The 14,451-nt window shown below is 41.5% G+C and overlaps 1 protein-coding gene across 4 annotated transcripts in view; it reads right to left on the bottom strand.

Moving 5' to 3' along the window:
• LOC148902068 (phospholipid-transporting ATPase ABCA1) overlaps positions 1-14,451 on the bottom strand; it is an 82,484-nt gene that overhangs the window by 15,263 nt on the left and 52,770 nt on the right. For 2 of the 4 annotated variants that reach the window (XM_088990274.1, XM_088990273.1), the window contains exons 32-44: positions 14,112-14,301; positions 11,096-11,190; positions 10,902-11,007; positions 8,866-8,940; positions 6,412-6,581; positions 6,162-6,339; positions 5,969-6,084; positions 5,223-5,367; positions 4,697-4,820; positions 3,850-4,017; positions 2,743-2,872; positions 2,557-2,677; positions 626-688 (exon numbers count right to left, since the gene is read on the bottom strand). In XM_088990274.1, the coding sequence (XP_088846400.1) occupies positions 626-688; positions 2,557-2,677; positions 2,743-2,872; positions 3,850-4,017; positions 4,697-4,820; positions 5,223-5,367; positions 5,969-6,084; positions 6,162-6,339; positions 6,412-6,581; positions 8,866-8,940; positions 10,902-11,007; positions 11,096-11,190; positions 14,112-14,301 (1,681 nt within the window). The remainder of the gene's footprint in view (positions 1-625; positions 689-2,556; positions 2,678-2,742; positions 2,873-3,849; positions 4,018-4,696; positions 4,821-5,222; positions 5,368-5,968; positions 6,085-6,161; positions 6,340-6,411; positions 6,582-8,865; positions 8,941-10,901; positions 11,008-11,095; positions 11,191-14,111; positions 14,302-14,451) is intronic. The other 2 variants (XM_088990276.1, XM_088990275.1) reach the window with 1 other exon arrangement.

Below are 14,451 nucleotides of genomic sequence, written 5' to 3' on the forward strand. Positions count from 1 at the left end.
TTTCAATGTTATTCATGCAGGACATGTATAAAACCTGCTCATCTCTGAAGAGAAACTAGACACACATTTTCTTTTGCTAATGCGCCAGCAAGATATGGTAGTCTGACAAATATGGCTATTGTGGAATAAAGATAAAACGGAAATATAAATCAATACCATGTTCTGGAAGTGACGAGTTAAGTACAGGTGATGCTTTGCAACTAGCGCAAGCTAGTAGAAGTGATTAGCGGACATTTGTTGTCATCCGTGTGTTGCTTTGTGTAAGCGGGTTCCGTAAATGATACAACTTCTGGATAGAGTTGAGGTTCTTTATTAGGACGGCTGTGTTGGTTGGAGGGAGAAGGCAATTGACATGTGTGGCTCTCGTAGGCTCTCATCAGACTGACTTGCAGCAGCGCGCATGCTCCTTTGATCAAAGCCAGGCATCACTAGTAGAACATGCAAATACAATTTGCTCATATCATTACAAGTCGGCCCGCCGTTAGCCCTCATTAGCGCTACATAACACGATAAGAACATTGTCAAGTGACATGTCAAGTGTTGACATGTATTCCATGTTTTCTTTTTCGATTAAAAAACTCGCCAACACAAATGGCATCGTGAAACCCGGCAGCATTTGGCTCACCTCAGCTGTAGGTACGCCCACACATAGCCGGTCCACGGCGGGGATGCGCTTCCCCGGATATACCTGCAGGGAGCACAGCCGGCGAACCAATGAGATCGCTAACAATAAGAGTGTGAAAAAATATATAATATTAAACAGCAGCGGGGAAGAGTGGAGGCGGGAAAACAGCGGAACGTGTTTGGAACAATTAATGGCAGCTCGGTGGGGTTGGGGGGGGGTGTAAGGCGTCAAGGACACCTTCATCACACATTCGCTTGAATAATGTTCCAAATATGTTCACTACACACAGGATTCGACATGTATTATAATACACACACATCTATTTATAATAACATTAACGAAAACAATGTCAAATAAACGCCAATGGGTTGCTCAAATTTACTTTTCACAAATGAAAAATGTAATTTGATCAGAATTCTAAGTGCTTCTTTTCCTTTCGGCTTTTCCCTTCAGGGGTCACCTATAGCTAATCAATGTCCTCCATCTCGCCCGGTTTTGTGCATCCTCTGACCCCGCCAGCGTTTTTGTCATTTTCACTCAAATTGCAGAACCCACAGAATATTGAGTTTTAGGACTAAACATTCAATGCAGCGTAAGAAACATTAGACTCGTTTCTTTTATCAGAAAAAAAAGTTCATTTTGAGTTTACGAGGATCTAGAATTATCTGTATTGAATGTGGGGGTGGCTGTACAAAAGGCAAATGCTGACCCCTCGTGGGAGGGCAAAACATTGCCAGAGGTCTGACCGAAGCTTCAAACACACCCCCAAGAAAAAACAAAACCCGAACAAATTTGGGAATGGCGCTCGACTCCCCGTCATGCTTTTCAATTTCTGAATAATTTTGGCAATGACAGTCAATGAGTTAAACTATATCTAAATTCAATAGTTTTTTTGTGTGGTTCTACTCCATTGACAATGATGGCACAATTAACGGAGTCCTGGCGTTGAGAGATTTGATGATCATCATTATAATGGATTAAGCGGCAGTTTTTCGACTTCGAACAAACTCCTTCCCGCGCCATCTGGCAATGCCACTCCATTCACGTCAAGGCATGTGCTATCTTTTAATGTCAGCACTCACATCGCTAACGCACCATCAAAGTGCGACGTATGACGAGGATGGAGGGCAATTAAAGCATAATCATGACACGTTTGAAGCAGAGAGGCAGCTGATGCTTTCCAAGGGCTGTTGATTATATCAGTGGAGTCAGGTGGGGAGACACTATGGAATCGAGAGGAGATGCAGGAAAAGTCAGACATTTCCCATTGCAATCAAATATGAAAGTAGCCACTCTCTGAAACTGATGAAATTGTAAAAAAGCTTGCACAAAAAAGTCTGTCCTCATCAGTAGTTTGACTCAGCAATTATCACTGTGAAATCCACAAAAAGAGTCTCAATATTCGATTGATGAAATGACACATTATTTTGATTTGAAGAAACCAATCTGGAACTGCCCCAGAATCAGAATTAAAATAAATAAATAATTAAAAAAAAGCTAGTTTGTTATGGCAAGATGTAATTTGGCAGGCATTTCTGTTGCGATAGAGCCATAAAAAGTCTGAAGTACTGGTGACTCAAAAGAAGGCCGCCATTTTGGTTCAAAGTGGCCATTTTGGATCTGTCCCACTTTCATAAAAGCAAAAAAAAACTGCAGCTTTCGATGACACTTTGCCTTTGCAACATGATATTTAGGAGTCTTTTCAGTAATTTGTAGACACACAAAAAAATCCAGAAGCTAAAATTGAAAAGAGAGGAATTTTCCATTTTGGTGTGTCGTGGCCATGTTGGATCCATTAGAGATTCCCAAAAGAGCCGGAAAAAAATCTATTTCTGAAAATACAGACGGAGTCAGAAAATTAAGTGTAAAGCAGCTGTTTTAGGGATGCATAAAAACCACATAAGACAACATTGTAAGAATATAAACAACACCTTTGTCAAATCGTAGATCCTCAAAAGGTCATTCTGGGCCTTCCCGGCGTACACCCGCTCCCGTTCGCGAGCTACATCCACATCCTCGTCATGTGCAGACGACGACTTGGCTGAAATAAACCTGGTAAAGGTGCCCATAAACATGTCAATTCAAGCTTGGTGGACGGACGCCTAGCGAGTTTTCACCTGGGTTTACAGAAGAACTTGTACTGAATGAGAAGAGTGATGGCAAACATGACAGCTCCTTGGATGGACATGGCACATAGGCTCTTGCCCACCATATCCCAGCTCAGCGGCTGCTTGAAGCGATCCTCGCCTGTCAGGAGGCAGAGAAAAAACAAATATGGATTGTAAGTAAGTAGGTAGGTAAGTAAGTAAGTAAGTAAGTAAGTAAGTAAGTAAAAAAAAATCAATTTAAAAAATATATATATTTAGTTATTTTTTATCGTCGCCTCATGTCTGTCCAGGCAGGCTGGAGCGGCTGGAAAAAAAATGTCAGGTGTGATGTGTGATAGAAGGGTTTTTCAGCTAGAATGAAAGGAAAAGTGTATAAAATATAATATATAATATATAATATAATATATATATATATATATATAAATTAAAAAATAAACATACAAACAAAGAAATAGATACATGATAAATAACAAATCTAAAAACAAAGAGCATATGTATAAATAAATAATCCACATATAAACATCTTCTTCTTTTCCCTTCAAGGGTCGCGACAGCGAATCAATGGCCTCCATCTAACCCGGTTTTGTGCATCCTCTTCTCTCACACCAGCTACCTTCATGTCCTCTTTGACCACATCCAAAAACCTCCTCTTCCGTCTTCCTCTCGGTCTCCTGCCTGGCTGTTCAAGGCTCAGCATCCTTCTGCCGATATAGTCACTCTCTCTCCTCTGGAAATGTCCAAACCATCTCAGTCTGGCCTCTCTGACTTTCTCTCCAAAGCCTCTATGAGTTGTCCCTCTAATGTACTCATTCCTGATCCTATCCAACCTGGACACTCCCAAAGAAAACCTCAACATCTTCCGCTCTGCTACCTCCAGCTCTGTTTCCTGTCTTTTCTTTAGTGGCACTGTCTCCAGTCCAAACATCATGGCTGGTCTCACCACCGTTTTATACACTTTTCCTTTCATTCTAGCTGAAAAAACTATCACACATCACACCTGACATTTTTTTTCCAGCCGCTCCAGCCTGCCTGGACACGCTTCTTCACCTTTTTTCCACACTCTCCATTGCTTTGGACAGTTGACACCAAGTAATTAAAATCCTCCACCTTCTTTACCTCTTCTCCCTTGTAGCATCACTCTTGCACTTGTATCCCTCTCATTCACACACATATATTCCGCCTTGCTGCGGCTAATCTTCATTCCTCTCCTTTTCAGGGCATACCCCCACATCGCTAGTTTCTCCACCACCTGTTCCCTGTTGTTGCTACAGATCACAATGTCATCTGCGATCAACAAACAAATAAACATACAAATACAAAAAAATCTGTTAATAATAAATCAAACACACACACAAAAAAATAACATATATATATATATATATATATATATATATATATATATATATATATATATATATATATATACAAACAAACATACACATAAAAATAAGTAAATATATAAGTCAATAAGCAAACAAACAAATAAATAAATAAATAAATAAATAAATAAAAATTAAAATAATAAAGATAAAAATATATCTAAATAAATACAGTAAAGTCTCGTTATATCGATATCGGTTATATCGATAGTCCCGCTTATTACGATACTATATCTATGCACGCAAGGAGAAAATTACATGCACGCAGGGTAGGATATATCGATAGTCCCGGTTATATCGATATTTTTCGGACTCCCGAGAATATCGATATAACGAGACTTTACTGTACATAAATAAATAAATAAATGGCAAGCATATTCAAAGCTGTATTTGAAATCTTTAGACATATTGCTTGGCAAGGGCTTAAAAATATCGCTTAAAAAAAGGAACATAGAAATCACTTCTCCTTGATGTCATTCTTGCTTTTGAACTTTTTTTTCTCCCCACAAGCAGTGCAGCAAATTTTGAGCACGGGACTGAGCTGCCACTTGCTGACTATCCGCAGCAGATTTTTATTTTCTCACCAAAGTTGCTGAAGAGGTTGGCCATGGCCTGATTCTTGGCCATGTCAATCAGTCCTCGGCCAAGGCAGAAGTGAGGGAAGATGAGAAGCACTTGTTTCACAATGTCATTGATGTATGACACATCCTGCCAAGTAAGAATAACACACACAAATACACAGACGTTTTTTGTGGAACTATTTTCAGGCGGACAACCCTAAAAACAAAGTCATCGCAACGCGGTCGCCAAAGCTAACGTGAGATCAATAGGTGTAATTACAGCTCATCTCATTGCCGGTTATTCATCACATAGATGTGAGAGATTTCTCCTCAACGATGATGAAACGCTCAACATCTCCCCTTTATGCCCATTAATCATTCAATGACGCGTTTCAAGGCGCAGGACTACCGATGATGCTCTTATGTGACCTGCCGGTGCATTCCTGTTCCCACTCAACACCGACATTTAAAAGTAGAGGTGGGAGGGGCTAAGTGGGAGAGGGGACATGCCAATATAAACCGGTAAGTGCGATTGCTTTGCGGTGCTTACGGGGTCGTCAAAAAGCTCCATGACGAAGGTGGCCACACTGCCATTGATACCGATGAAGAGGTTGACACAGGTGAGCACCACGTATGCGGTGCTGGGCACGCTGAACAGGAACGACGCTGGATACATCATCGGTGTGATCGACCACCTGTGGCAAACGCGTAAACATCACTATAGGTGCACAAAAAGAGTTGGTGTTTTCTTCAAGAAGCCTCGAGACATATTTGGTGCATTTTTCATACACTGGATGTCAAAGATGTGCATTTTATAGAAGATATGTTTGAAATACCTGTACTTTATATCAGTGGTGAGCCGTCAGGGCCTGCAAGGCCTTTTCTGCTGGCCTAAGAATATCTGAATCACAGACTAATGTGAATTATATTTTGTCCATGATTTTTTACGAAATAATTCGAAATCGTCTTTTAGCTTCCTTTCATTGATTTTCCCTTCATGTGCTGCTTCCAGATGTGTGTTTTCGTATTTGAGTATTTCCCCAATCACATTTCAGCCATCATTTGTCACCATCTGAAGTCAAGAATAATGACTATTGTGGTTTACATATGACAATTTGAAATTTTGCTTCGGACTTTATCAAGCATCATGGCACTTGACATGCTTGATTTGCTTTTGTGGAATAAGATGATGTGGCAGGCCAGATTTGGCCCCCCGTGCCTTGACTGTGACACCTGTGCTTTACATCATCTACATACAAAATGAAGCCTTTTTTAAAAACCCTATTGGTTGCATACCCGTAGAAAAGCAGCAGCAAAACCAGAGCGGGCAGGTTAGGCGCGGAGACATACGCCTCTTGTTGGAAGCACAGGAAGATGACGACGACAATGACACACGGAATGGCGTAGTTACACTGCAAACAGGACCCATTCAATGTCGCCTCTTTAGAGCGTGAAACGCGTTCACTGGTACGGCGAGGACGACACGTACCACATCCCAGGCGAAATTAGCCAACCAGTAGACGGCCGGATTGACGCCGCTGACGAATTGCATGTGCTTGGTTTTGCTCACTCGCTCTTCAATGAGGAAAAGGACAAAGCTGGCGGGGATAAAGGACATGGCGAAGATGACACAGATGGACACCACCACATCGGTAGAACTCGAGGCCCTGAGGGGAACGGAGAGTTGAGCCACAGCTCGGGTTAGTCCGCATTTGCCCTGCCGACTGTGGGCCACTCACAAGGCCATGAAGGACAGCTGATCCTTGGTCAAGTTGAGGGGGTGACTAGACGTTGAGATGCCATAACGCCGGGCGTCAGTTCCCGCCGGCAGGCCTGCCCTTAGGATGGCGTTGTTGGCCACATTGAGGAAGGACACTATGCCGTGCCACGCTTGGTTGTAGAACCACACCTGCGCGTTTAGACATAGTCATAAAATACAAATGGACAATGGACAAAGGCGGAAGTAGTCGCCGAAACATGTCAGATATTTGAACACCTACACTGTCTGTAAGTAAAGAATCTGCTTAAAATTAAAAATACGAATGGAGAAGTGTGACCAGTCACATTTGTCCACCTCATTTAAAATGATTCACAAATTACATCGCATGATCAGAATCAGAATCAGAAACATCTTTATTGCCAAGTATGTAGAACACACAAGGAATTTGTTTCCGGTAGAACACGCTGCACTAGTATCGTCGTCAAAAAAAAACTGCTAAGTGGCACTATACAGTTCCATGATGTTACATCTCATATATTTTAGAGTCAGACGGTCCTCCCTCAAGCATCTCCAGTTGGTCCAAAATGATGCTGCTTACCTTGCAACTGGAGCTCACAGGAGGCAGCACTTTTCATTAATTCTGATTTTCCCTCTTTGGTTCTCTGTACGTTTAGGAGGTCATTTTTTGGACTTTTTTCTTGTCTTTAAATCTTTAAATGGTCTTCCCTTATTTAACTCCTTTGGCACGACAAACCTACCCGTAAATGCTACTTGAGGTCCGAAATAGGAGTACGCGGAGACTCAGAGGGAATCAAGCTTAGGAATGACCTCCGGCGAAACATTTGAAATGCTGGCTTCTCTGTGCATCTTTAATTCATTTTAAAACACACTTTTATTATTTGGCTTTCAACCCTGCATGCGACTCTGCATTGTTTCGGTGCTTTACTTTTTTTAGTTTTAGTTCAGTTTGCTTTAGTTTTTTTTTACCTTATTCTCTTTTAACTGTGTTGGATTTTGCATGTCTTTACTTCATGTACATTTTGTAAGCTCCTGTGATTGTTTTTTAAGTGACATATTTGTATTTTTTAAAGCAGGAAACTTTCTTGTTGACATTGAGTCTAAAAAAATGTTGGAGGGCCTCCCCGCCCGCAGTCTAAAGGAGGTTAATGAGTGAAGTCAATTGTGACACTTCCGCATTTTTTATTTTGCGTTCATGCAAAGAAGTCCAAGATGGCGCCCGAGTAGGCAGCCTCAGCAAGTGCTCTCATGAGCCTTGCTTTTTTTGGTTGTTTTTGTCTTGTTTTGTGTTTTCTTTTGTCACTTTGTGTTGTTGTGCATCGTGTGGAACGGATACAGATTGTTTTTCAGCATTTTTGACCACGACATTCATCAAGGAGGAGACTGTGCTGAGCGGTTGCGCCTTTTCGGCAGCATGAATATGCCAGTACTGTTTAAATGGGAGGAATGTCGGAGCCCTTCGACTGTCATCGCTGGACACCACAGGGGCCATTGTGCTTTTTTGCGCCTGTAATGGGCAGCATCTTCACAGCCCCGCTTTGTTTAGCGGAAAGGTCAGTGCCGTTGGACGGTCTGCGGCTGGATGGATGCATGGCTTGAGGAACCCGCAATAAGAAGAAAGGAGCGTCAGCGCAGAGCGCCGATGCGTATGTGGAACTGTTGCGGCTTGGAATTGAAGCAGATTTATGTGGAACAGGAGATGTGAGACAATCTCTTTTCGTCAATGGATGCTACAGCTGCGTGTTTGCTTTCAACATTTAGCTTGTAGTTGACATGCACATTCCACCATGATGTCCCTGATCCACTGGTGGAAAGACGCTTTGATCCTCTCCTCTTTCATCGAGAACTGCTTCATGTCATCACAAAGAGGGTACAGCAAGTCCTGAAGAATGAATGTCTCTCTGTGTCTTTGTTTTGTCATATTGTCTCTATGCTGTCATATTATTTGTTATTTAGTTTTTTTTTTTGTTCTTTTGACTTCAAGACGGCGCCGCGAGAGTGGCTGCCTTTCCAGCAGCTCATGTATTTCGTTTTTCTACTTTCATTCCTTTCATCACTTTGCTGCTGTGAAATGTAAATTTCTCCACTGTGAGACTAATAAAGGCATATCCAATCCAATTCACGATACAAACAGTGTTTAAAAAGTGGGTCAAGAATCAGTTGCAGTTCTGTGAGCCCGCATGGTGCTCGTGTCCAGAGACAGAAAAAAAAGAAAAAGATGGTGCATGGATGAAAGACAAAAGGCGGAGGGAGCAAGCGCTCCGCTGATGCCACCACACTAATTAGGAGCGTGCGGCGCTTGGAGTGTCAGCTACAAACACTCGCTGGATGGCTTCTGTCGGCTCGCTCTCTTTTCCTCTGACTCTTGTGCACATCGACACACACTCCATAGCACTTGCACATGCTCTAATGCTCACACACACACGCGTGCTCAGTTTCACAAGCACACAAGTACCTTCAGATTGTGTTTGGTTCCCAGCCTCTTGAGCAGCGTCTCAGCCATGCCGAGGATCTTGTCCGTCACGTTGGACTAATGAAGACGAAGCAAAACAAGACTTAATTGGACACACCCTGCAAATTTGAACCGGAAGGAAGCGTAATGCCGCGGCAGACGAACGACCAGGTTAAAAATAACCTCGTCTTCGTTTGGGGCCTGCGGGGAAACGAGTGTCGGGAAATAACGGGTTGGCGATTTGCGCTAGCGCTGCCTTGCCACGCTGTTCTGACTCGGTCGTGCAATAGAAGCGGCCACTACATTACACGTGCAATTTAAATGCAAATTGATGGACCCCCACCCCTCCCTGTTGGAGCTCAAATTGATCATCAATCTTGCAGAGAGAGCATGGATAGATGGGGCATGGAGTGAGGAGAAATGAATCAAAGAAAGAGTCCGGCATGCCTTTGCTAATTATTGCTCTGAAAAAAACTGCTCTTGAAAAGTCTATGCCTGTTGAACGACAAAATAGTCAACATTTTGTCAATGGGGCTTTAAGATACTTAAGGCCACTCCCAGGTGTTATAATAATAATAATAATAATAATAATAATAATAATAATAATAATAATAATAATAATAATACATTTCATTTATAAGCGCCTTTCAAAACTCTCAAGGTTTTGAGAAATACAAATTGTGTTTTGAAAAGAAGCACATCCTGTAGCTTTGATAAGAAAAGGCTACTTAGCCTAATGCTAACAAACAAAAAATATGTGTTGAGTGTTAGAGCGGCATGGGTACTCTGAAGGGGAGCCGTGGCTAAGTTTACGCTCTAACGTAGCTTGTAGCAGACAAGCTAAGTTTGTTTAAATTTGTTTACTTTCAAACTTAGCTGGGAGCAGACAAACTCAGTTTGTTTAAATGTGTCTACTTTCAAACTTAGCTCGTAGCAGATGAGCTAAGTTTGTTTAAATGTGTCTACTTTCAAACTTAACTGCTATCAGAAAAGGTAAGTTTGTTTAAATTTGTTTACTTTCAAACTTAGCTGGGAGCAGACGAGCTCAGTTTGTTTAAATGTGTCTACTTTCAAACTTAGCTCGTAGCAGATGAGCTAAGTTTGTTTAAATGTGTCTACTTTCAAACTTAACTGCTATCAGAAAAGGTAAGTTTGTTTAAATTTGTTTACTTTCAAACTTAGCTGGAAGCAGACAAGCTAAGCTTGGTTAAATTTGTTTACTTTCAAAATTAGCTCGTAGTGGACAAGTTAAGTTTGTTGACATTTGTTTATTTTCAAACTTAGCATCATCAGAATCAGAATAAGAATAATAGTTATTGGCCAAGTGTGTAGAACACAGAAGGCATTTGTCTGCGGTAGAACACGCTGCTCGAGTATCATCATAAAAAACATGACAAATATGCAAAGTACAAACCAGATCGAAAGTGATGAGTGGTAGAATGAACTACGAAAACAGTTGTACGGTTGGTGCAGAAAAGACGAGCAAAAGAGGGTGGCATGGGTACACTGAAGGGGAGCCGAGGCTAAGTTTACGTTCTAATTTAGCTTGTAGCAGACAAACTAAAATTGTTTAAATTTGTCTTTCAAACTTAGCGAGTAGCAGACAAGCTAAGTTTGGTTAAATTTGTTTACATTCAAACTTAGCTCATAGTAGACGAGCTAAGTTTGACTCTCACATGAAATGACGTATCTAATCCATTGGTGAAAGATGACTTTGATTCTCTCCTCTTTCACCCACGACCACTTCAAACAACAAAGCATACGTCGGAATCATCGTGCCGATCATTGACAACGTTTTATGCTATCAGGTCTGTTCTACTGTTACTTTCTGTCAAATGCTCTGTAAAGTGCTTTGTAACAGCTGTTGTGAAAGATTGGATAACAATACTCACAGGCATATACTGTATTCTTTATGGCTTATTTTACAGTATATTTCTCGTGCAAAGAATTAATTTAACTGTAACCTCAACACAGCGCCGCAGCAATAAGACTTCTTCATTTACCTGACTGGCCAATGGCAGCCTGATGACTTTTCTTACCTGGGAGTCATTAAAGATATCTTTCAGGGTCTGGAACACGGCTTCGATTGCTGCCGCGCTCAGGGGGACTTGGGAGTTAACGGCTCCAATAGAAATCCCGCCATACCTTTTTGTTTTTTAATTGACATTTGAAAACATAAATGCTAATTAAAAACAACAAACATGTCAATTTCAAGTGAATTCATTTCTACTACCGAGTTTTGCCGGACTGTTCAAAAGTCTTGACCAGGAAGTCGGTCAAATTTCGTCCCGTTAAATCCAGGAGGGTGTCGGTTGTATTTTGGATTCTCTGTAAAAAAATAAATACATAAAGTAAATAAATACAGCATCTTTGTAACAGTCAATTAAGCTTGGCTACGACAGGAAAAAAAATTGCCGGTTGATGTCAAAGGAGCCTAATTAGATGCCCTTCTACGAATAAATAAATGGCTACATTGAAACCTCCAATTAGGCAGACACTGCGATGTGGATAAACCATACAGCTTGAACCCGTGCGTGTTTGGAGAGTGCTGGTGCGATGCTAATTAAAGCCGCGACTAACCGGCCGACATGCGTTGTAGAGAGTGGGTTTTGTTCAGATTTTCCTATTTTGAGGTATCCAACTTTGCTGCCGTTTGAAGTTCTCGATGAAGAAAATACAGCATCAAAATGAATTGGCAAGCGAAAATTTGAAAGCATACTCATTTTTGTGGAACCTGTAAAAACAAGTTGACACAACTATACTGGTGAGCCTTTGGCGCCTTATTATTATTTTTTTTTACCATGTTATTTTCCAATTCTTGCGGTTGAGTTTGTTTTGTTTTTGTTCATACGCTTTGAAGTTATGCGCCATTTATTTAAAAAGACAATTTCAAACATAAACAAAAGCAGCAGCTAGTGTGAAAGAAAAAAAGCTAAATTAAAACCATTAATATACACAAGAAAAGAGAGAACAAAAATACATTTGAAATAATCAATACAACTTATTCATAGGTAATAAAATGCCGTATTTTCTGCACTATAAGGCGCACCTACCTAAAAGCTGACCATGCTCCTAATAATGCGGTGCACCTTATGTATGGAAAACATTTTTTAAATATGCCATTCGTTGAAGATGTGCCTTATATTCCAGAAAATACCCTGACATATCACTTTCTCACTTAAATGTTCAAAAGGGAAAAGGAAGAAGTGTAAAATTTTATATTCCTCCCATATTTATTTTCTTATCATACCAGCAGTATTATGGAATGCTCATATTTATTCCCTACATTAATTCAAATATAATATTATTTACAAGATTCCAATTTACAATACCATGATGTATAATATTTTATTTTGGACCACTCACTCAGAGCGGCTGCCTTTCCAGCAGCTCATGTATTTCTTTTTTCTACTTTCATTCCTTTCATCACTTTGCTGCTGTGAAATTTAAATTTCTCCACTGTGAGACTAATAAAGGCAAATCCAATCCAATCCAATCCAATCCAATCCAATCCAATCCAATCCAATCACTGAGTATCCCTACTGAACAGTTACTATCACCAAAAATAAGGTTTTACTTTTACCTGAGTCCTAAAATTTTACTGTACTTGAGTGCATCTTTTTGGCTCCTCTATTCCCTCCCTGTGCCAACTGTTTCTGCATTCTGGGTTTTCGTGACAGGTTTCAGTCTTGACGTCCAACAAATTGACAACATTCCTTGTAATGTGTTTGCTAAATTGTTGCTCATCTCTTTCAGAATTTTCCGCACACCTTCAGCCACCAGAATAACGTTGGCTAAGCCTTTGACTTTCAGCCGTCTTATGACGAGATAAAGAAGAAACCGACAACTAGCCATCTGGTTTAGTAATCAAGCGACAAAGCAAAACCTTGGCCTTTCTGTGAACATACACGACAGTGAATGTAGCGTGCTTCTAATTATATTGGCCGGGCTCCATATGACGACATCTGTTGTTACAAAACAGCACCGTTCTTTGTGTTCAGACTGTGGAAAGTTGCAGGTGCGTGAGGCAAATGCAACCAAAATAAAACATACAAAATACAGCAGTAATCACACCTACTGGAACAAGATAAGACCACGCCGCATTCTCAGCGGTATTCTTTTCGGATTGCCACGTTGCCCGCAGGTAAGAATTCAATGTTATCTGCACAAGGGCGGGGTGAGAAAAGTCTTTAACATTTAAACATGTTGTGTTCGGCTCTGTGGTCAAGAGTTCTTCCGCAGATAAGCTTTGTCCCGTGCGCTTGCCAAATTGCTTACAGACTCCAGCGGTTTGCTGAAGCGTGTAGTTTAGGATGGCCTTTGAGTGGAACAGGTCGAACGTTTGGGATTCAAACGTCGTCATAGATTAAGACGTTGACAGACATTTCCGTAGGATGAGGGGACGGCGGGGGCAGACCAACAGACACAAAAATGAAAATTTCTATTGACATTTTTATATCCGAAATGTGTGCTCTCAGTCACGCTGTCTGGAATTAAAATTATGTCCCTGAAGTAAAACAATCAATGTATTTATTCATTTATTTTTAAGATTTTCTTTGAGTCAAATTTTTCTCAGAAACTGGTCCAGATACGACATCTGTAACCGTAACCTCCTGCAATTATTATGTTGCATTTGTGTCCGTATTATTGGTTGGCAGACTCGCAACGCTTCTGCCTTGATTTGAGCCAGGAAAAACAAAAAAAGACAAACCCTGACAGCCCTTAGAGAACTTTACAGACGGCACGCTCAGACTGGGCTCGGCAATTTGCAAACAAATTCTGTCACCGGCTCATCATCTTACGACGGCAGAGTCAATATCTGGCAATTGATGGTGGGTTTAGCGCCGCCTGCCATTTCCATGGAAACGATGATTTCACACCTCCAGCGGTGTCTGTGCTTTTTATTCTCGTCTTCTCTAGAGTTTCTCAAGGACATACTGCAGGATGAAAGGAGCCAGTGAAGAAGCGGGTGCACTTTGTCATGATTAATTCAACGGGAAGCTTTTGGAAAAAGTGGGGGGGGGGGGGCACGGTGGTGGTGATGGTTGTGAGGGGTCAAAGAGAATTCTTCCTGGCGCTGCGCTTGGCTTTGTGTGTCTGATCTCTGTCTATGAAGTACTTTCAGTCATGCCCATGGTCCTCCCATTAATCTATTCCACTTTATTGATCCTCCAGCCAAAAAAATGGAATTTCTATTGTGTAGTGCATACAATGTCATGTGACAAATGATGACCCTCAAATGGACCTACCTGAGGAGGAGGGAGACCCCCCGCAGCCGGTGGACAGTCGGGCAGCATGATTTGGTGTTGGGGAGTGCTGCATTGGCAGGAAGGTGAAGGGTTGGACATGGTCCAGTTGCCCTCCAGAAAGACATCGGCCACCGACTGGTCCACAGATGGCGTGAGCCAATGGGAGATGCGGGAGACACAAGGTAAGCCCCTGCGGAGAAATGTTGCCGCTAAGCAAGCGTGGGTTGGGCGTCGGGATTTTCAACTAAATATATTGATTTTCCCAAACACCCGGCATATTCTTGGGTTAGCCCTGGGCATCACGATTGGACAAAGACAACTTTTCAAACCCCCCAAGCTT

This window comes from Hippocampus bargibanti, linkage group LG02, assembly GCF_051943395.1.
Source record: "Hippocampus bargibanti isolate YZ-2025 linkage group LG02, ASM5194339v1, whole genome shotgun sequence".
Classification (NCBI taxonomy): Eukaryota; Metazoa; Chordata; class Actinopteri; order Syngnathiformes; family Syngnathidae; genus Hippocampus; species Hippocampus bargibanti.